This window comes from Apodemus sylvaticus, chromosome 8 (genome assembly GCF_947179515.1).
Source record: "Apodemus sylvaticus chromosome 8, mApoSyl1.1, whole genome shotgun sequence".
NCBI classification, from domain to species: Eukaryota; Metazoa; Chordata; class Mammalia; order Rodentia; family Muridae; genus Apodemus; species Apodemus sylvaticus.
Genome location: NC_067479.1, coordinates 74,584,221 through 74,607,323, shown reverse-complemented (window position 1 = coordinate 74,607,323; position 23,103 = coordinate 74,584,221). Strand labels below are relative to the sequence as shown.

General features: G+C 39.2%; 1 gene segment (V, D, J or C); it reads left to right on the top strand.

Annotated features, from left to right (window-relative positions):
* Positions 1-13,263: 13,263 nt before the first annotated feature.
* On the top strand, positions 13,264-14,610 carry LOC127690953 (T cell receptor alpha variable 22-like). The segment is given in 2 exon segments: positions 13,264-13,378; positions 13,531-14,610. Coding segments are annotated over 2 exon segments (354 nt in total).
* Positions 14,611-23,103: the final 8,493 nt, after the last annotated feature.

Sequence of the window (23,103 nt, the reverse complement as noted above, 5' to 3'; positions counted from 1 at the left end):
TCATACGCAGAAATGCCATGTTAACTGGAAGCCATACTATCTACCCAAAGAGCTGGTGCAGACCCATGCAGGCCCAGACCCATGCAGGCCCTGTGCATGCTGCATCAGGCTCTGTGGGTTCATTGGAGGGCCTTGTTTCTTGGGGTTCTCTGTCCTCTCTGGTTCTTAAATTCTGCCTCTTTTTCCATGGGGATTTTTCAACTCTGAGGAAAGTGATTTGATGGAGACTTCCAATTTAAGGCTGAGCACTCCAAGATCTCTCATTCACTGTGTAATGTCTGATTGTGGGTCTCTATATTTGTCTCCATATGCTGCAGCAGATTTCTCTGATAGAAGAATATCATTATTTCATTAGGAGTCATTTAATAATGACATTTTCTTTTTTAAAAATTATTTTTCTTTTTTCTTTTTTTATTTTCTTATTGAATATATTCCTCATTTACATTTCAAGTGTTGTACCCTTTCCCAGTTTCCCTCCCTACCAGAAAACCCCCAACCCATCCTCCCACCCCCTGACTCCAAAAAGATGCCCCTCTCCCTGACCCACTCTCACCTCCCCTCCACCCCCGATTTCCCTTTGTTGGGGAATCTACCCAGCCTTCATAGAACCAGGGACCTCTCTTCCCACCAATGCCCAACAAGGCATTCCTCCACCACAATTGTGGCTGGAACCATGTGTACTCCTTGGTTGATGGCTTAGTCCCGGGAAGCCCTGGGGAGTCTGGTTCACCAACATCATTGTTCTTACCATGGGGCTGCAATGCACTTCAGCTCCTCCAGTCCTCCCTCAAACTCCTCCATTGGAGACCCCACGATCAGTCCAATGGTTGGCTGCTAGCATCTACCAGGCTGTATCTGTAAGGCTCTAGCAGGACCCCTCAGGAGACAGCCTTAATAGGCTCCTTTCGCAAGCACTTCTTGTTATCTATAATAGTGTTGGAGTTCGGTGATTGTTTATAGGATGAATTCCCAGGTAGGACAGTCTCTAGGTGGCCTTTGCTTTGTCTTTATAATTGCTCCTGTGAGTATTTTGTTCCCTTTCTCAGAAAAATCGAAGCACCCACACTTTGATCTTCCTTCTTGAGCTTCTTGTGGTCTGTGAGTTGTATCTTGTTTATTCTGAGCTTTTGGGCTAATAGCCACTTACCAGTGAGTACATTCCATGCGTGTTCTTTTGTGATTGGGTTACCTCACTCAGAATGACACTTTCTAGTTCCATACCTTTGCCTAGGAATTTCATGAATTCATTGTATTTAATAGCTGAGTAGTACTCCATTGTGTAAATATACCACATTTTCTGTACTATTCATCTGTTGAAGGACTTCTGGCTATTATAAATAAAGCTGCTATGAACATAGTGGAGCATGTGTACTTATTACATGTTGGAGCATCTTCTGAGTATATGCCCAGGAGTGGTATAGTTGGGTCCTTAGGTAGTACTATTTCTAGTTTTCTGAGGAACTACCAGACTTATTTGCAGAGTGGTTGCACCAGCTTGCAATCCCACCAGCAATGGAGGAATGTTCCTCTTTCTCCACATCCTCACCAGCATCTGCTGTCCCCTGAGTTTTTCATCTTAGCCATTCTGACTGGGTTGAGGTGGAATCTCAGTGTTGGTTTGATTTGCATTTCCTGGATAACTAAGGATGCTGAACATTTCTCTAGGTGCTTAAGAGCCATTTGAGTTTCCTCAGTTGAGAATTCCTTGTTTAGCTCTATACCCCATTTTTAATAGAGTTATTTGATTCTCTGGAGACCAACTTCTTGAATTTTTTATTTACATTGGATATTAGCCCTCTAACGGATGTAGGATTGGTAAGAATCTTTTCCCAATCTGTTGGTTGCCATTTTGTCCTATTGACCGTGTCCTTTGCCTTACAGAAGCATTGCAGTTTTAAGAGGTCCCATTTGTCGATTCTTGTTCTTAGAGCATAAGCCATTAATGTTCTGCTCAGGACATTTTTCCCTGTGCCCAAGTGTTCAAGGCTCTTCCCCATTTTCTCTTCTATAAGTTTCACTGTATCTAGTTTTATGTGGCAGTCCTTGATCTACTTGTACTTGAGCTTTGTACAAGGAGATAAGAATGGATCGTTTTACATTTTTCTACATGCTGACCTCCAGTTGATCCAGCACCATTTGTTAAAAATGCTATCTTTTCCCCACTAGATTTAGGTCCTTTGTCAAATATTAAGTGACCATGGGTATGTGGGTTCGTTTTTGAGTCTTCAATTCTATTGCATTGATCTTCCTGCCTGTCTCTGTACCAATACCATACAGTTCTTTTTGTCACATTGCTCTGTAGTATAGCTTGAGGTCAGGGATGGTGAGTCCCCCAGAAGTTCTTTTGTTGTAGATAATAGTTTTCAATATCCTGGGTTTTTTGTTATTCCAGTTGAGTTTGCAGATTGCTCTTTCTAGCTCTATGAAGAATTGATTTGGAATTTTGGTGGGGATTGCATTGAATCTGTAGATGGCTTTTAGCAAGATGGCCATTATTACTTTATTAACCCTGCCAATCCATGAGCATGGGAGATCTTTCCATCTTCTGAGATCTTCAATTTGTTTCTTCAGAAGCTTGAAGTTCTTTCATATAGCTCTTTCACTTGCTTGGTTTGAGTCACCCCAAGGTATGTAATATTAGTTGTGATTATTGTGAAGGGTGTCATTTCACTAATTTCTTTCTCAACTTGTTTATCCTTTGAGTATAGGAAGGCTACTGATTTGTTTGAGTTAATTTTATATCCAGCCACTTTGCTGAAGTTGTTTATTAGCTTTAGGAGTTCTCTGGTGGACTATTTGGAGTCACTTAATTATATGATCATATCATCTGCAAATAGTGATATTTTGACTTCTTCCTTTCCAATTTGTATACCTTTGACCTCCTTTTCTTGTCTAATTGCTCTATCTAGAACTTCAAGTACTATATTGAATAGATAGGGAGAGAGTGGGCAGCCTTGTCTGGTCCCTGATTTTAATGGGATTACTTGAAGTTTTTCTCCATTTAGTTTGATGTTGGTTACTGGTTTGCTGTATATTGCTTTCACTATGTTTAGGTATGGGCCTTGAATTACTGATCTCTCCAAGACTTTTAACATGAAGAGATGCTGAATTTTGTCAAATGCTTTTTCAGCATCAAATTAAATGATCATGTGGGTTTTTTCTTTTATTTTGTTTATGTAGTGGATTACATTGATGGAGTTTTGTATTTAGAACCATCCCTGCATCCCTGGGATGAAGCCTACTTGATTGTGGTGAATTATCGCTTTTATGTATTCTTGGACTTGGTTGGCAAGAATTTTATTGAATATTTTTGCATCAATGTTCATAAGGGAAATTGTTGTGAAGTTCTCATTCCTTGTTTGGTCTTTGTTTGGTTTAGGTATAAGCATTATTGTGGCTTCATAGAATGAATTAGGTAGTGTTCCTTGTGTTTCTATTTTGTGGAATAGTTTGAAAAGTATCTGTTCAAGGTCTTCTTTAAAGATCTGATAGAATTACCCTCTAAACTCATCTGACCCTGGGCTTTTTTGGTTGGGAGAGTGTTAATAACTGCTTCTATTTCCTCAGGACTTATGGGAGTATTTAGATGGTTTATCTGACCCTGTTTTAACATTGGCACCTGATATGTGTCTAGAAAATTGTTTATTTCATCCAGATTTTCCAGTTGTGCTGAGTATAAGTTTTTGCACTGGGATCTGATGATTTTTTGAATTTCCACAGTTTCTGTTGTTATGTGTCCCTTTTCATTCCTGATTTTATTAATTTGAGTAGTACCTCTGTGCCCTCTGGTTAGTCTGGCTATTGGGTTTATCTATCTTGTTGATGTTCTCAAAGAACCAGGTCCTGATTTTGTTGATTCTTTGTATAGTTCTTTTTGTTTCTATTTGGTTGATTTCAGCCCTGAGTTTGATTATTTCCTTCTGTCTACTCCTCTTGGATGTATTTGCTTCTTTTTGTTCTAGAGTTTTCAGGTGTGCTGTCAAGCTGCTAGTGTAAGCTTTCTCCATTTTCTTTTTGGAGGCACTTAGTGCTATGAGTTTTCCTCTTAGCACTGCTTTCATTGTGTCCTATAAGTTTTGGTATGATGTGTCCTCATTTTCAATCAATTCTAAAAAGTCTTTAATTTCTTTCTTTATTTCTTCCTTGACCGAGTTATCATTGAGTAGAGCATTGTTCAATGTCCATGTGTATGTGTGTTTTCTGTTGTTTTTGTTTGAACTTAAGACCAACCTTAGACCATGGTGATCTGATAGGGTGCATGGAATTATTTCAATATTCCTGTATCTGTTGAGGCCTGTTTTGTGACCAGTTATATGGTCAATTTTAGAGAAGGTACCATGAGGTGCTGAGAAGAAGTTATTCTAAATAGAGTTGTCTCTATTTAGTTTCTGTCTCCATGATTTGTCCATTGTTGAGAGTGGGGTGTTGAAGTCTCCTACTATTATTGTGTGGGGTACAATGTGCTTTGAGCTTTAGTAAAGCCTCTTTTATGAATGTGGGTACCCTTGCATTCAGAGCATAGATGTTCAGAATTGAGAGTTCATCCTGGTAGACTTTTCCTTTGACCAGTATAACATGACCTTCCTTATCTTTTTGACAACTTTTGGTTGAAAGTCAATTTTATCTGATAAAAGAATGGCCATTCCAGCATGTTTCTTGGGACCATTTGCTTGGAAAATTGCTTTCCAACCTTCGACTCTGAGGTAGTGACTGTCTTTGTCACTGAGGTGGCTTTCTTATATGCAACAAAATGTTAGGTCCTGTTTATGCATCAAGTCTGCCAGTCCAGGTCTTTTGGTTGGGGAACTGATCCCATTGATGTGAAGAGATATTAAGGAAAAGTGATTGTTGCTTGCTGTTATCTTCTTTGTTAAAGGTAGAATTCTGTTTGTGTTGCTATCTTCTTTTGGGTTTGTTGAAAGAAGATTATTTTATTGATTTTTCTAGGGTATAGTTTTCCTACTTGTGCTGTTGTCCTTTGTAGAGTTGGGTTTGTGGAACAAAATTGGGTAAATTTGGTTTTGTCATGGAATATCTTGATTTTTCCATCTATGGTAATTGAGCATTTTGCTAGGCTGACATTTATGTTCTCTTAGGGTCTGTATGACATCTGCTCAGGATCTTCTAGCTTTCATAGATTCTGGTGAGAAGTCTGGTGTAATTCTGATAGGTGTGCCTTTATATGTTACTTGACATTTTTCCCTTACTGCTTTTAATATCCTTACTTTTTTTTTTTTAGTACATTTGGTGTTTTGATGGGAGGAATTTCTGTTTTGGTCCTGTCTGTTTGGAGTTCTGTAGGCTTCTTGTATGTTCATGGACATCTCTTTCTTTAGGTTAGGGAAGTTTTCTTCTATACTTTTGTTGAAGATATTTACTGGCCCTTTAAATTGTAAATCTTCACTCTCATCTATACCTATAATCCTTAGGTTTGGTCTTCTCATTATGTCCTGCATTTCCTGAATGTTTTGGGTTACAAGCTTTCTGCATTTTCTTTGACTGTTGAGTCAATGTTTTCTATGGAATCTTCAGCACTTGAGATTCTTTCTTCTATCTCTTGTATCTCTTGTATTTTGTTGTTGGTGCTTGCATCTATGACTCCTGATTTCTTTCCAAGGGTTTTTTTTTTTTTTTTTATCTCCAGAGTTGTCTCCCTTTGTGATTCTTTATTGTTTCTACTTCCATTTTTAGATCCTGGAGTGTTTTTTTTTCAGTTCCTATACTTGTTTGTGTTTTCTTGTAAGTCTTTAACAAATTTTTGTGTTTCCTCTTTAAGGGCTTCTACTTGCTGACCCATGTTCTCCTATATTTCTTCATGGGAGTTGTTTATATCCTTCTTGAAGTCCTCTGTCAGCATCATGAGATGTGATTTTAAATCCAGATCTTGCTTTTCCGGTGTGTTGGGGTATCCAGGACTTGCTGTTGTGGGAGAACTGGGTTCGGATGGTGCCATGTTGCCTTGGTTTCTGTTGGTAATGTTCTTGCGTTTGCCTTTTGCTATCTGGTTATCTCTGCTGTTAGTTGGTCTTGTTGCCTCTGACTGTGTCTTATCTGTCCTGCAAACCTGTGCATCTGTGCTCCTGGGATTCCCATTCTCTCTGCGCTTAGGCCTTTTTGCACTCCAACTCCTCTGAGTGCAGCAGTTCTCAGCTGCTCTGAGTGCAGCGGTTCTCTTGGATGGATCAGGAAATGGTGTTTTTGCTGTAGCAGACTTGCCAAAAGTTTGCTGCAGCAGAAAGGCCAGGTGGTGCAAGGGGCTGAAGGAATGGAAGGGGAGTGGTATTCAGGAGTGCAGGGGAGTTTTGGTGGTTGCTAGGTAGTGAGTCTGCTGGATCCCCAGCCACAGGTCTGGGACTCCAGAGGTGGGAGAGTGTTCTTACCAGCTGCTCTTGAGTGCAGCAGGTTCTATTATGAACCAGGAGATGGTATCTTCACTGTTGCAGACTCACCAAGAGTCTGCCGCAGCAGAAAGGCCAGGTGGCAGAAGGGACAGACTTCTTTCTTTCTTTTCCTTTTTATTCCTTTCCTCTCTCCTTCCTTCTTTGTGCCCCTTCACTTTCTTTTTAGTTCAGTATTATTTGTTTTTTCCCCCTTGGTTCCTGAGATATCTAGTCTCAAGTTCTTGGTTATGCTAATAGTGTCAAGTATGGGTTACATCTCCTGATGTGGTCCTTTTGTCAAATCAGATATTGGTTGGTTGCTTCTACAAGCATTGTGCCACCATTGGCCTAAAATATCTTGCAAGCACTATACCATTGTAGATTAAAGGATTTGTGGCTGGCAACATGCTTATATTTCTCTTTTGATAGCATGCAGAGTACTTTCCCAAAATAAAGAGGCTGAAACATAGGGGGGGAAGGCTATATGTAGGTATGCTGGACAGCTCCATGTTCAATGAATTGTGTCAGGGTTGTCTTCAGAAATAGGGCCTTGCTGCCAGTTTGTGAAGAGCAATATAGAGTCTTGGCAGTAGTCTTGATTGTTTAGGAATTCTCATGGGTTCCCTGTGGCCAACAACTCAATTAGATGTAACACAAACCCTGCAGTGGACCTTCATTTGGTGACAAGATATAGCCAGTTGGGTCTTTGTATTTCCCATTGTTTGGTAATTTTATTTAGATTGCCTTCATGTATTTTAGGGTATTTCTACTGTATTATGTTTCCATGCTATCCCTCAAATGCCTATAAATTTTAGTTATCTCTCTCTCTATTTTTGTGTACTACCTCCTCTCCATTTTGTATTCCCCCTTGATTCTCCTATGCTAAACCCCCTCAATTCATAAGTTTCTATTCTAGCTCCTTTCCCTAATGGGATCTATTTATTTCCTTTAGGCCAGGGAGAAATAACAGGGATGACTGGAAGAGATAAAGGGCTGAGGTTGATGTGGATCATATTGCTACCCAGTTGGGTTTACGGGTTGGTGTGTAGCAGCCTGGAGCTTAAGCAGATGCTGACTCAACTCCAGAACCAGTTTCCCAGCTACAGGATCATACTAGATCTGGGTAGTGATAGAGATCTGAGATGAGGAATGGTTGACTTTCTAGATTAGACCTCCTTGAAGAACCACCATGTCCCATGATGCTGCCGAGGACCATGTGTGAGGCAGTGGTCCTGATGTGGCCGGGGTTCAGGTTGATGTCTGAGGACCATGTTGTCATCATCCAATATGAAGATGTTCATGGATTGTGCTGTGGCCCGAGTCTGTGTTGATGTTCATGGGCAGCAGGGGGCTGATCTTTTCTGGGTGGTCTGTGCTGCTGGGGCCATGGGGGTGTTCAGGCTCAACTGCTGTTCAGGGATGTGTTTGGGTCCATGTCTTACTATAGCCACAACTGTGTTGGTGTCTGTGGCCTGCGCTACCACCAAAGGCCATATGGATGTCCATGGTCTATGCTGCAACTGAAACCATGTTGATGTCCATAGGCAATGATGCTAGTGGAGGCCACATTGATGTGGTTGGCCTGTGTTGCCACCTGGGGCCATGGTAATGTTCAAACCCATGATGCCTCTGAAGGTCACTTTTCAGTCTATGGTTGATGTGTGTGTCCCATTTTGTCACCATATACTTGGCCAATATCTGTGGTGTATGCTTCAACCAGAAGCCACATTGATATCCATGATCCCAGGTGCAAGGGAGGGCCTTATCTGGGTCTATGGTCCTAGTGCAACTGTAAGTGCTATTTTGTAGTATGTGCTGATGCCAGAAACCATGTGGACATCCATGCTCCATGCTCCTGGGGTTCATAAAGAGCAAATAAGCTACATTTGTAGTGATATAGATGACTGCAGATGCATAGTTGAGAAAGAGGCATATGGAAGGTTTCTGTGACCACCTACCTTTACTCCATCCCCCAAACCTCCTAAAAACCAAAATATTAACAGCTTGGATAGGAAGCTATCGGAGAGAACTCTCAAAAACTGTGATAGGGTGCTGGGGTGTGGCCTTGTATAATACATGGCTTCCAGCAGGGATGTGGGAAGGGAAGGACTCATCTCTATTTAGGGCAGGCCACACCCCAGTAAGTATATAGATAAAACAAATTGTATTCCCTCCCATGGAGAAAGTCAAAAGGACAGAGAAGGGCTGGAAAGCAAATATGATTGGGGTGCATGATGTAAAATACTGAAAGAATAAATAGAAATAATGACTATCATCAATCTTTTTTTTTAAACAGATAAATCAAGAAAGACACAAAAAAACCCATTAATTCCAAAAGAAGAAAAACAACTGAGTAGAATAAGAAATTCAATGCTAGGTATGGAATTTGAATCCAATAAAGAAGTAAAATTACTGAGGAATACTAATCTGAAATTCTGGAAATTAAAAAATCAATATGACACATAAAAACTCAGTGGAAATCACTTATTCTGTATGAACTTACATGTTCACGAGGAGGACAAAATATCAGAATTCAAAGAAAAACTGAAGAATTGGAATGAAGATAAATGTTCAAAAATACATGAACAATCTTTAGGGTATTACAAAATGATCAAATCTATGGATTATGGGCACAGAAGAAGAAGAGTTTCATACTAAAGGCATAGAAACTATTTTCAATAAAATTATTGCAGAAAAAATTTCAATCTAGGGAGATAGACTCTATCCATGTAGAAGAGGGTTTTAGAACACAAATGCCAAAGATAAAAAAGAAACTTCTTATGCTCTATCATAGTTGAAAAATGTACAGAAAAAGAAAACATAGTGAAATCTGAAAGAAAACCAAGCCACATATAAAGGGAAAACTTTCAGAATAATAATGGATTTCTCAAAAGAAGTTTTTAAAGCCGGGAGAACTTGGAATAATATATTCCTATCAGTCCTACTACCAGTCACAAACCAAGACCACAATAGCCATCAAATGATGTTTTGTAATAGACTGAGAAAGTAAACCTTTCTATAAAATAAATAATCTAAAGTAATTTATGACAATTAAATCAGCTCCACAAAGAAGGCTAGAATGAATTTCATGACTTGAAGAGAAAGATAAACACAAGCAGAAGTTGACTGATGGAATAAACTACACTATAATAGTAGCTGAGTAAATTAATAGGAAAATATAGAACATTAGAAACCTAAGAAAATGACATATATAATTCATACCTTCCAATAAAACCCTTGAATATTAATCAACTCAACTATTCTTTTAAAATATACAGACCAGTGGGTTGTATTAAACAATAGGATCCATGTGTTTATCACCATCAGAAATCTCAAGGTCAAATAGGTGTTTCAAAAAAATGGGACAAAAACACAAAACCAAAAGCAAACAAACAAACAAACAAAAACCCTCAACACTTCTAAAACAAAACCAAGCAGCCTATGTTGCTGTCCTCATATCTGATAAAATAGACCTTAAACCTAAACAGATCAGAGGTAATAAAGAAAGTTATTTTATACTGCTTAGTGGAACTTAGGATCAGCAGGCTATTCCTGAACTTTTATGGAACCAGAGAGCATTGTGTAGTCAGACCTCTGGAGAGCATTATGTGACAAGGTTCCTGGTCCAAGTTTCCTCAGAGGTCAGTACAGTGCCTAATCTTCAGCTCCAGTGTGTTCAGGGTCCTTTGAGAGACTAGGGAGTTGTTTTCAGTGGTCTCTAAGGCTAGTGTGGGTTCTAATTTCTAAGGTTTTAGTTGTCACAGCACAGCTGGTAACATATTCTTGGGTGGTCCCAGAGGTTATTTCGTGCTTATGATTCTAACACAGCCCCAGATCTTATATAGCCTTCAGAAGTTCTGATATTTGGTATGCTGTCCCCAGACAGTTCATAAAGCTAAGTGGTAACCAAAGTTTCAACTACATCTGGTTGCCTAGGGTCTTGATGTAGTCCCATCCTTGGTCCTTTTAGCACACAGCCAAGATGGGATCACCTTTCTGATTCCATTTGACAATTAACACCAAGTTTTATTACACTCATACTTAAACCTCATGCAGATATCTTTCTGGGAAGAATTATTGAAAACAAAATGTCCAAATAGATAAATAGAAAAATCCAGTTCTGAAAGTCAAACTCCTTTAACAGATATGTAAAACACCGCAAAGAAGCAAAGACTATAACACAGGCATCACCCATGACCCATCCACACATACTGACTCCCTTCTGAAGGAGTCCAAATCTACATAGAAGAAATGTCCGAGAAAGAACTCAGTTTCACTTAAAAATTCATGATAGAGAAAATTCAAACAAGTAGATCCTGCATTAAGAAGTCTACAAAGATCATGATAATAGGGTTTCCAAAGTGAATAAAATGGTCAAACTAGAGGCAAAAAGACCAAAATATGGAGGAATTCAGAAAGGATACTGAAATATTGAGAAAAAATCAAATGGGAATATTTGAAATGAAAGAAGCTGGCATCAAATAAAAACAATCTCTGAGAGCATCACTAAAGGACAAGGCCATGCAGAGCATGGAATTAAATATTTCAAATTCCTAAAGTATGTAATTATAAACCAGGAATGCTATGAGCAGCAGAGACATCCTTTAGAATTGATGGAGAAATGAGGGCATTTTAAGACCGATAAAAATAAGGGCAATTCTCGACAACTAAGCTATCTTTGTAGAAAACTCATAATGGAATACTTTATAGGCAGGAAGAAGAAAGTCAGGCTCCTCCTCCTGAATACAAGAAAGTGTGTACTTCATGAAAGGAAAGATAATCAAATTAGACTCAGGAGAGAGACACTCACATCTGACACAAAAACTCAGCAGACCCTTGAAAAGATATTGGAAAAGGAAAAGAACTTTGCAAATAGTTAAGCAAAGCAACATCACTAAACAAATTTGTAGCAAATAGGAACCCCCTGCAGATCTTCGTGTAGAAATGAACCTAGCGATCTTCCTCCATCCACTTTGGCTTGTCTATTGCTTTTGTTCAGCTCATGTCTAGTCATGTTTTAGAGCTTTGCTAAAAGGTATGCACACAATGTATCACTTCCTATAAATAAATACTGTAGACCTCTATAAATTTTATATCATTTCAATGTATTTTGATCATGATTATAAATCTACAACAAAACTATCAAAAGTATAACACTCAAATCGAGAAGATGAAGACAGTTTGGTTATGAGTGGTGAAAGGACCAGACCTGATAGGAAGATAAGTAGGGGAATTTAGCCATGATGCAACACTTTATTATTCTGAAGGTTCATATTTTTTTTTTATCTATTTTCTCATATAAACACTAAAACATCATGATGATTCATATATATTATTTTCCATTATTTCCATAAAGTATGAGTGTGGGAAGATGTGCCTGCCTCCTTCACAGTCTGACCACCTGCATGTGGGCATTTCTCCTGTTTCTGGTACCACACAGTTCTCAGTTTATGTTCTTCTCTGATTCTGTTTGTTTTATTTAGATCTGTGTATTTTAGGCTTCTTCAGTAAACTGTAAACAATTGTTTCCTGTTTTTTTTTTTATGTGTTCTTATACACTTTCAGTAAAACTTTAGTTAATGCTTTTGGATTTATTTTGAACTGAATTTCAAAAATCTAATAAGTAGCACATGATAAAATCATCAGCTAACAGAATTTTAATCTCCATGATGTATCACTTTTAAAGTGGTTCACTTTTAACCACCACTCCATCTATACAATCATGTCTTCTGATCATCTTGCATTTCCTTAAAGGAACTAAAGGAGTGTTGTAGGTTGCTTTTCTGTGACTTGTGGAATTATATGGCCAGAAGTCACCTTTGCTAATGGTGTTGCTCCACTAGGGGTCGCTGCAGGCTTCCCAGAAATGACTTTCTGAAGTTCCTAAAGGGTTGAGAGACTAGAGAACATGTGAAGCAGTCAGGTCACAGACAGCAAAGTTTATTCCTGTTTGTTAGCTTTGCCATTCTGTAGAACTTTAAAACTTGAGGATGTGTAAATCCACTGTGCGGACTATACTGTGGGCGGGGAAAGATAAGGAAATAGAATTTTACGGTCAATTTGAGGATTGAAGCTCAATAGAAAACATCTCTACTGCATGTCTTCAGTTTTTAAATTTTATGGTAAATTTCTCAACATTTACTGACCCAGAAATTATTATAAAACTGGTGATAGCTAAACTTTTAACGGTTTAGCTATCACCAGTTTTATCAGACTAGCAGGAACTTTTAATGGTTTACCTATCACCAGTTTTATCGGATTAGCAGTAACAAGAATAAGCAGTCATGAGAAGGAAAGTAATAGGGAACAAACATGCAAGAAGAAATACAGAGACCATGGAGAACTTGACCAGCATTGTGTAAGACTTCGGGGTGCAGCGAAGGGACTGGAGAGGAAGGGCAGAGGTAGGAAATGTATCAAAGCAAATGTTTGTGGGCACAAACAGTTTTGACAAGTGAATTCTTTGCAGATGGTGATCTGTCGGTTTCAAGAAATTTTATGTATGCCTCAGCACACATTGCACTAGAATTTTCATACAACTGATTTCTCCAATTCTATTAAATTATGGAATTTAAGAAGTGGCTCAGCTACCAAATCAACCAAATGACCAACGAACCTATAGAACAACCAATAAGACAGCCAACTAACCAACCAACCAACCAACCAACCAACCAACCAACCAACCAACCAACCAAATCTCTCTTCGTTTTTCATGCTGTTGGTGTCATGGCTATTTGCTTCCCTGAATGTTTTCCATTCAGAAAGGGGAGCAGTATCGTGAAGCCTCACTGGCCTGTTGTGGGTGTGGTTTTCCATCAAGATGAAAGAGCTCAGATTTTATAGGTGCCTGGTAAGTGAGAGAGATAAAGAGTCTGTTGCCTGTTGAAAATAAGCTAGACACATCCTGGAGTTGGGGTGAAGGCATCTCAGTAGTTTGACAGGATCCATGGAGAGGAGTCTAGAAACTGTGTTGGGGCTGCTGTGGATATGGCTTTGCTGTGAGTTGTGGGGTTAGGGGTGCTCTAGAGGGACCTGTGGTAGGGGCAGAAGATAAAGCTAACCCCATGAGTGTCTCCTGGGCTATCAGACAGGGGTAGAAAATGTAGAATGATTGCTCTTCATATGCTTTGTTTTTTTTTTCTCTGAGCAGGGGTGAGAGGGATGCAGGTGGTGCAGAATCCTCCAGCCCTGAGTGTCCATGAGGGAGCCAGCTCTGGCCTGAGATGCAATTTTTCTACCACCATGACAGCTGTGCAGTGGTTCCAACAGAATCCTGGGGGAAGCCTCATTAGTCTGCTGTACATGGCTCCAGGAACGAAGGAGAATGGGAGGCTAAAGTCAACATTCAATTCTAAGGAGCGCTACAGCACCCTGCACATCAGGGAAGCTCAGCTGAAGGATGCAGGCACCTACCTCTGTGCAGGGCAGGCACAGTGGTCCCAGCAAGGCTAGAGCCTGGCCCCAAACTGCAGCTGGGTGACTAGCTACAGCCCCTGCCACAGTGAGAGTCTGTAGCGGCATTTGCACAGCTGTGGGGTCCCAGGTTTATGCTGCATCTCTGTCATTTCTGCTAACACTAGACTGTTCAAGACTGCTGTTTCACTTCATTGTGCCCTTTCCCTCACAGATTGCCATGCTCTGGAACAAATTCTTATGAAGACTATTGGAACAACTGACAAAGATGACAAGGTTCAAAGTTCTGTTGGCACAGCATTAACTGTTCATAAATTAATGCTTGACAAAAGGCTTTAAAGAGACATGCTTTTCATCAAAACAAGAGGTGACTCAGAGGCCATCCAGAGATTGCCCCAACTGGGATCCACTCCATATACTGTCACAAAACTCAGACAGACACTAATGTGGATGCAAACAAGTGCTTCCTAATAAGAGCCTGATATAGCTGTCTCCTGAGAGGCTCTGCCAGTACCTGACAAATACAGAGGTGGGTGCTCCCAGCCAACCATTGGATTGATCACAAGGTTCCCAATGGAAGAGCTAGAGAAAAGACCCAAGGAGCTGAAGGATCTTTCACCCCTATAGGAGGAACAATATTATGAACCAACTAGTACCCCCAGAGCTCTCAGGGACTAAACTACCAACCAAGGAGTACACATGGAGGGACCCATGGCTCCAGCTGCATATGTGGCAGAGGATGACCTTGTTGGACATCAAAAGGAGGAGAGAACCTTTGGCCCTGAGAAAGCTCGATGCCCCAGTATAGGGGAATACCAGGACAGGGAAGTGGGAGTGGGTGGGTTGGGGAGCAGGGGGAGGGGGGATGGGATAGGGTGTTTTCAGAAGTGAAACCAGGAAAGGGGATAACATTTGAAATGTAAATAAAGAAAATATCTAATAAAAAAAGAGGTGACTCAGTGTTTCAGTTAATTGCAGATCTTTTGATTATGCATAAGAATGAGACTGTTATTAGTTCTTTGAGAATTTCATACATCACATTCTGATCATGTTCATTTGTTTAACAATTATTACCAGGTCTACCCCTCCTTCTTATATATCCACTTTTCTTTCCTTTTTTGAGAAAAAAGAGAACCTTCAAGTACAGTGTGTGTTGTCTATACCTCTTGGATGTGGCCTTCACTCAAGTACTGTTGAGACCATAACTGGGGCCATAACTGTAAAGAAAACATATTGTAATTCTAGTAGCTATCAGATGCCAGTATCTCCTTAGTGGCAGAACTGCCCATCCATCCATGCCAGAAGTTTGTGTAGCTTGAGCTCATGTAAGTCTCGTGAATGTTATTCCAAGTGCTTTGAGTTCACGTAAATTAATTTTCCTTGCAATTGAAGAGTCAATGATAAAATGTATAAATAACAATTCTGAATTATATATAAATTATGATGGTTTGAATGAAAGTTGTCCCCATAGGCTCCAATATTTGCATGCTTTATCCTTCATTGATGAATTGTTTGGGAAACATTGGAAGGTATGTGCATTTGTTGGACGAAGTGTTGCATGTAGGTCGCTGGAAATGAGCTTTGAGATTTAAGGAGCCCTCCCCAGGTCCAGTGTCTCTTTCTCTGCCTGATCCCTACTGATCAGGATGGAAAAGCTGCTCCAGTACCATACTGCTTGCTTCCATGTTCCTGGCCATGTGATAATGAACTAACCCTCTAAATCTCTAGGTAAGCTCCAATTTAAATTTATTTTATAAGTTGCTTTGATTATGGCATCTCCTCACATATATAAACAGTAACTATGACACAAATCATAAAGCCACTTTTACTTTATCGGATCTCTACAACTTACAAAATAAAATTTGAAGAAGTATTTAATCACTACTATGTAAGTTCACTATTGTGAATTTAAGTTTATAGCAAAAGAAGACTTAAACAAAACAGATGTATGAGTAGCTAACTCATTAAAAAAATTGTTCCTTTACAATAATTAAACCTAGATTTAATAAAGAGTGTGTCTGCAACTAATTCTTTAGACGTGTCTGCCCTATCCTCACAGTCAGTGCATAACACAGTTGTAAGAGCTCAAATTCAGAAACTGTCAAAAATTCAGTTTAAAATTTTACATTTCTAAAGAGCATCTGACATTATCCAATTGCACAACTGGAAAGTTGCTAGAGGATAACATTTTATATACTAGTGAGTAGTTGTATAGGGTGAGGCAGAAGAACCAAAGGATTAACACACCATTGCATCAAATCCCAAGATACACCAACAATGTAAGAGCAATGCCGCTTACTTTTTATTATTTATTTTATTATTTTTTGAATTTTATACAATATATTTGATTCTATTCTTTCTTCTCCCTCATGCCCTCCCAGGTCCTCTCCACCTCCAAACTTGCCCAACTCAATGTTCTCTCAACTGACCTTTAAAACTCAAAAATCCCAAGAAGACAAAGCAACCCTCCAAAGGCAAAACACACTAAAACATACAACAACAGCAACAACACACACAAACTATTCCTGTGGTCTAGTAATTCTGAACTTGAAGCCTGCCCTGGGATATGGAGATATCCCTATTGTTATTCTACCGGAGAGAACCCATCTTCCTCTCCCCTCAGTTATCAATGCAAAAGGCTTCTTGGTTAGGCGTGGGATTTTATGTGCACTTCACCTTCTCTGTGCTGGGGTTTTGTATGGCTTCAGATTTTTCATATCTTGTGCTTGATGTTATAGCCTCCGAGAGTTCGTATGTACATCAGCAATGTCTTCAGAGATATTGTTGAGAGACGAGGGAGACGTTATCAGAGCAGAAATGAGCTCATCCTGGTCCTGGTAGTGCTGACCTGTAATGTCAGCACTTGGGAAATTGAAGCAGGGCAATCATAAGTCAGAGGTTACCCTAGAAGTCATAGCAAGATTCGTGTTAATTCTATGAGGCAGAATGTGTTATCTCCCCAAAAAGCAAGCAAAAGCCAAGAAGCCATGCAGAAGGGGTCTGCTGCACACTAACTTGATACTATCTGTGTTCTCACCTCTGTGCCTTTGTGCAACGTTCTCAGTGGGACTTGTGCTGTCCATGTATTAGCTGGGGCTAGGTATACCGTGGTCAGTTGTTCTCTGCAGCATTTTTAGTAGTGTTTTTCTTTTATAACAGCAGTGTCTCCTCCTGTTGTGAAAAGAACCTTCACAGAGGAGGTACCCTTATCTGTGAACATAGAGATAAGTATTTAAAATGCAATTAGGGATTATACTGGCTTAGGAAAATGGCAGTGGGAGGTTCTTTAGAGTTCACGACCTCTTCAGCCACAGGTTGTTGGTTAAGTCAACAATAACAGGCATGAATTTCTTCCAGTTGAGTTGGATAAAAGTTCAATTCAATGGTTGTTGGTTACCTCCAAGATATAAGTGCCACTATTGAAGATTTGGGTTGCTGGTCATTGTTGTGGTTTATAGGTGTGACAGCTAGATAGGAATATTGACTGTCTTTTGCCCTTGGAATCTTTCTGAATATCTTTGGATACTATGAAAGCTAAATCTCAGAAAATAGATTTCTATATCAGTTGTATCCCATTCCCCCATTTCCTATGTCTAAAGTGTATAGTAAGTGACAGAGTTCAGCTCTGGCAGGGTTCTGGAACCTGAAGACAGATATGTGATGTTGGTGAAAGTGAAGACATTGGTCTCCTGTTGAATTTCTAGAAAGTGGCCCCAAATAGCTAGAGCTGTCTTTATTTGTACAATCTTAATCCTGCTCATCCAAACAGTGACATCATTATTTTATTAAAAGAAATCATTTCTGGAAAGACTCAGTGTAGTAGTATAAGGCAAAACCAGAACAGGGAAGTGGGAAGGGGTAGGTGGGAGAACAGGGGAAGGGAAGGGGGCTTATGTGACTTTTGGGGAGTGGGGGGCCAGAAAAGGGGAAATCATTTGAAATGTAAATAAAAAATATATCGAATAAAAAAATAAAATAAAAAAAAGAAATCATAACATCAGCATTATAAAATCTCCATAATTACAAGCTTCCAATAGTTTCCATTCCTCTTTCCCACCTCCTGTTTGGTTAATCACTCTCTAATCTTATTTTACACTACAAAGTATAATTTCAGCAAGTGAGAAATAAATGTCTAGTTAGGCATGTCCTGTAGACATGAGCACATAAACAGCTGGTAGCAAATGTTGTTCTATAGTTATGCAAGGTGAAAGATTAAACATTTGTAGGTATAAGTCCCATTATCAAATAACATTCTCTGTCATAATACTTTTAAAATTGCAGCTAGAGACATGCTCATTGTGCCAAGAAACCTTTCCTGACATGCACTTATCAATTCCTGATACCATCTTTCCAAGAACCATTTTTTAAGTCTATTTTGATCAGATACATCTTCCCCATTTTAAGTCTCTCTTGCTCAGACATTGCTTCCTTGTAACAGTAATGCAGGCAGGACCCACTGCTCTTTACAACTGCCAGATGCCTACTCAGTGTGACTGTAGTTGTTTCTCTAGGAACATGAATACATGTCCCCAAATACCCAGCATTAATGGATGCATCTGGAGGGCTGATCAAAGCAGAGAGAGGAGGATTTTTTTTACCCCTTAAAAGAGTACTGAGAAAGACAGAATCATTCATAAGCCTGCATGATCCCGCCTTGCCTGTGACTGACAAAGTGAAACTAAATATCATTGTAAGTATAAATATCATAGCAAAAGCAAGGTGAGCTTGTGTCACACACAATCTAGGTAATAAGCATAGAGGTCATCAAGTCTCCCACTGGTCCTTGCCAAGTAGGAAGGGAGTTCCATGAGTCTTCCCACAGTAGAGTTCCAACAGTGAAGCATTCATGCTGTTCTGTGCAGGTGCTGCATGGTCACCACCAAATAAGGAGTCAGCTTTAAAATCTGGGAGTCAACTAAGCGCAATAGCAATAGTCTGTGTTGTTTTCAGAGTCTCGTCTTGAGATGCTCTGACCAAACACTTGAAACAAGGTTTCTCAAGTTTGGAGTTTTGCTAAATAAACTATGGCTTTTGGGGGAGCATCATTACCCCCAAGTGGCATAACATCATTTTCATTATTTATGTATGCATTTATGTCTGTCTGTGTACATACATATTTATGTATACACACACATACATACACACACATTATATATATATATATATTATATATATATAATGTAATTTGGAGTAAGTGTATATAATGTGATTGCCTTTAGCCTTTTCAAACATCCTTAATATTATTTATCCCTTCTTTCTCCCTCTCCCTGTTCACCAATCTCTGTCCTCATTGTCCAGTTAAATCTTTCTTTAGTTTTCCCATTTATTACTTCATAGCACCAAGTCCTGCTATTGCTGTCTCTAGAACTCCTTCCCCATCCCCTCTTGGTGCCTTTTTTCTTTCCTATTTTTTTCCTTACTCTCCATGCTACATAATCTAAAGATTTGGAACAAATAAAAAAGATTTCTAATTTGCCTTTCTGTGTCTGGTTTAAAATATAACATTTTCAAGTTTCAGCAAATTTCTTTCTTTCTTTCTTTCTTTCTTTCTTTCTTTCTTTCTTTCTTTCTTTCTTTCTTTCTTTCTTTCTTTCTTTCTTTCTTTCTTTCAGTACCATTGTGTATATGAACCACATTTTCATTATCTATTCTTCAGAGTTTCTGTTCCCTAGCTGTCGTGCACAGTGCAGCAATGAGCATGGTTGAGCAAGTGTCTGTGGAGTAGGATTTTCGGTCATTTGGGCAGATGTCAAGAACTTTTGTAATGGTTTATATGGCAAACTTAATTTTGGTTTATTGAGGATTTGCCACCCTGGCTTCAAGAGCGGCAGCACAGATTGTAGTCCTATCAACCGTGAATGGGGCTTCCCTTTCCCACACATCCTGGCCAACAGTTGCTGTGTTGTTTTTAATTATTCTGACTGGAGTAAGATGAAATCTCAAAGGAGTTTTAAGTTATATTTTCCTAGTCGCTGAGGATGATGACCACTTTTTTGAGACACTTTTTAGCCATTATCATTTCTTCTTCAGAGAAATTTTTGTTCAGACCCACTCTGCTTGAGCTTTTGTCTTTGAGTTCTTTTTGTATTCTGACTATTAGTTCTCTGTCAGACGTACGTAGGCAGAAATTTTTCTGTGGGCTTCCTTTACCCTGGATGGGTTCTCAGTTACACAGAAGCTTTGTGAGGTCCACTTGCCAATTATGGGGCAAATGGAACTCGATTCATAAAGTCCTTTCCTACATCTGTGTCATGCAGGTAGGTACTGCCTATGTTTCCTTCAGTTTCAGGTTTCATACCAAGGTCTTTGACTCTTATGGAGTTAGTATTTATGCCATTCTTCCATATGTGACACCCAGGATTTTTAGTTCCATTTGTTGAAGGTGCTGTCTTTTTACCACTGAGTGTTTTGGCATCTTCATCAACTACCAGATGGCTGCGGTTGTTTATACTCTTGTTTGTTTGTTCCATTGATCTACATGTCTATTTTTTCTTTTTTTCTTTTTTTTATCTTCTACATTCTTTGTTTACATTCCAAATAATTTCCCCTTTCCTGGTTACCCCCTCCCCATAAGTCCCATAAGCCCTCTTCTCTCCACCCATTCCCTGATCAAACTCCTCCCACTTCTCTGTCCTGGTAATCCCCTGCATTGCTGCATCAAGCCTTTCCAGGACCAGGGCCCTCTTTTTCCTTCTTCTTGGGAATCACATCCTAAAGCAAAAGAATATACGTTTTTCTCAGTACCTCATGGTACCTTCTCCAAAATCGACCATATAATTGGTCACAAGACAGACCTCAACAGATATAAGAAGATCGAACTAATCCCATGCCTCCTATCAAATCACTATGGAGTTAAGAGTGGTCTTCAATAGCAACAAAAACAACAGAAAGCCACATACACATGGAAGCTGAACAATACTCTACTCAATGATACCTTGGTCAAGGAAGAAATAAAGATAGAAATCAAAGACCTTCTAGAATTTAATGAAAATGAAGGCACAACATACTCAAATTTATGGGACACAATGAAAGCAGTGTTAAGAGGAAAACTCATAGCCCTGAGTGCCTCCAGAAAGAAACTGGAGAGAGCATACACTAGCAGCTTAACGGCACACCTGAAAGCCCTGGAACAAAAAGAAGCTAATTTACCCAAGAGGAGTAGAAGACAGGAAATCATCAGACTCAGGGTTGAAATCAATCAAGTAGAAACAAAGAGAACCATACAAAGAATCAACAAAACCAGGAGTTGATTCTTTGAGAAAATCAACAAGATAGATAAACCCTTAGCCAGACTAATCAGAGAGCACAGAGACAGTATCCAAATTAACAAAATTAGAAATGAAAAGGGAGATATAACAACAGAAACTGAGGACATTCAAAAAATCATCAAATCCTACTACAAAAGCCTATATTCAACACAACTGGAAAATCTGGAGGAAATGGACAATTTACTAGACAGATACCAAATATCAAAATTAAACCAGGATCAAATAGATCATCTAAACAGTCCCCATAACCCCTAAAGATATAGCAGGGGTCATAGAAAGTACATGTCAGTTTATGTTCAAGTGCCATACTGTTAAATAAGGTATAGTTTCTAGAGCATTGTTCTTTACTTTCTTAGGATTGCTTTGGTCACCTTAGGTTTTTTATGGTTTCATATCAATTTTGGATTTTTTTATTTCTGAAAAAAAATGTGGAGATTTTCAATTGGGATAGCACTGAGTCTGTAGATAGTCTTTGGCAAAATGATCATTTTCACAGTATTATATATATCAATTGATAACCCTAGGAAGTCCTTTTATTTTCAGTGTCTTCTTCAATCTCTTTCTTTAGAGATTTAAAATTTTTATTGAAGAAATCTTTTCTTGCATGTTCAGTTTATCACAAGATTTTTTTTTTTGATTTGTTTTCTTTTTGAGACAGGGTTTCTCTGTATAACCCTGGCTGTCCTGGAACTCACTTTGTAGACCAGGCTGGCCTCGAACTCAGAAATCTGCCTGCCTCTGCCTCCCAGAGTGCTGGGATTACAGGCGTGCACCACTACCACCCAGCTAAGATTTTTATTATTATTATTATTTTTTTTGTATAAGACTGTTGTGAATGAGTCTGTCCATGATCTCTTTCTCAGCATTTTTGTTATTGGCATATTGAAAGTTTTTTCTCAAGTTGATTTTATATTCTGCCACTTTTCTGAAATTATTGATCATTTTTCAGTGTTGTATTATAGAACTTTTGGGATCTCATATATAATAACATATTTTCAGAAAGTACAGATAATTTGAATTATTTTCCCATTTCTATCCATTTAATTTTCTTCTCTTATTGCACTAGCTTCTAGGCTTAGATTTTTTTCAAAACCTACTTTAATTTTTGTTATTTAATATTTTAACTTTCCTTCTAGCCCACCACACACCAGAGATAGGGGAAAAGAAAGGTTTAGGAAACAAGGGTTGTAGAACTTTTTAGAATAGTTTTTCTGGGCATTAGCAGTCTAGTCCACTAGCAAAATATCAATCAGCCATGGCAGTCCAATCAATTTGAAAAACATCAAGTACAAATCAGTAGCAGTGACTAGATCTAGAAGAAATTGTAAGGCTCTGCCAATCAGTGTAAGTTTGTTGAAGCAGCAAGAAGTAGTCAGAATACCACCAGAAGTTCTTTGGTGCATTTCTCTCTATGAAGTCTCAAGTGATGATCAGTGAAGAAAGCAAGGTGAACCAATGCAAGACCGTCATCAATAAAGACAAGTGTGAGCAGGGCTCAACGAAGATCAGCAAGGACAGGCCAGGTAAACCAACACCAGAGAGTCGTCCACTGACTGTTGGGTTATACTTATACTCTTCCCAAACATCATGTGTTCTCTCAAGCATCTGTTCCAGCAAAGTATCACATGCCCTTTCACCAGGCAGCTTCTAGGAAAACACCACATGTCTGTTCTCAGCAAATCATCCTCTCATAAGACAGTTTCCAGAAAACATCACATGGCAGAACTGAGTTTCCAATTATCTTAGTCAGGGTTTCTATTCCTGCCCAAACATCATGACCAAGAAGCAAGTTGGGGAGGAAAGGGTTTCTTGAGCTTACACTTCCACGTTGCAGTTCATCACTAAAGGAAGTCAGGACTGGAACTCAAGCAGGTCAGGAAGCAGGAGCTGATGCAGAGGCCATGGAGGGATGTTTCTTACTGGCTTGCTTCCCCTGGCTTGCTCAGCCTGCTGTCTTATAGAACCCAAGAACACCAGCCCAAAGGTGGTACCACCCACAAGGGGCCCTCCCCCCTTGATCACTAATTGAGAAAATGCCCCAC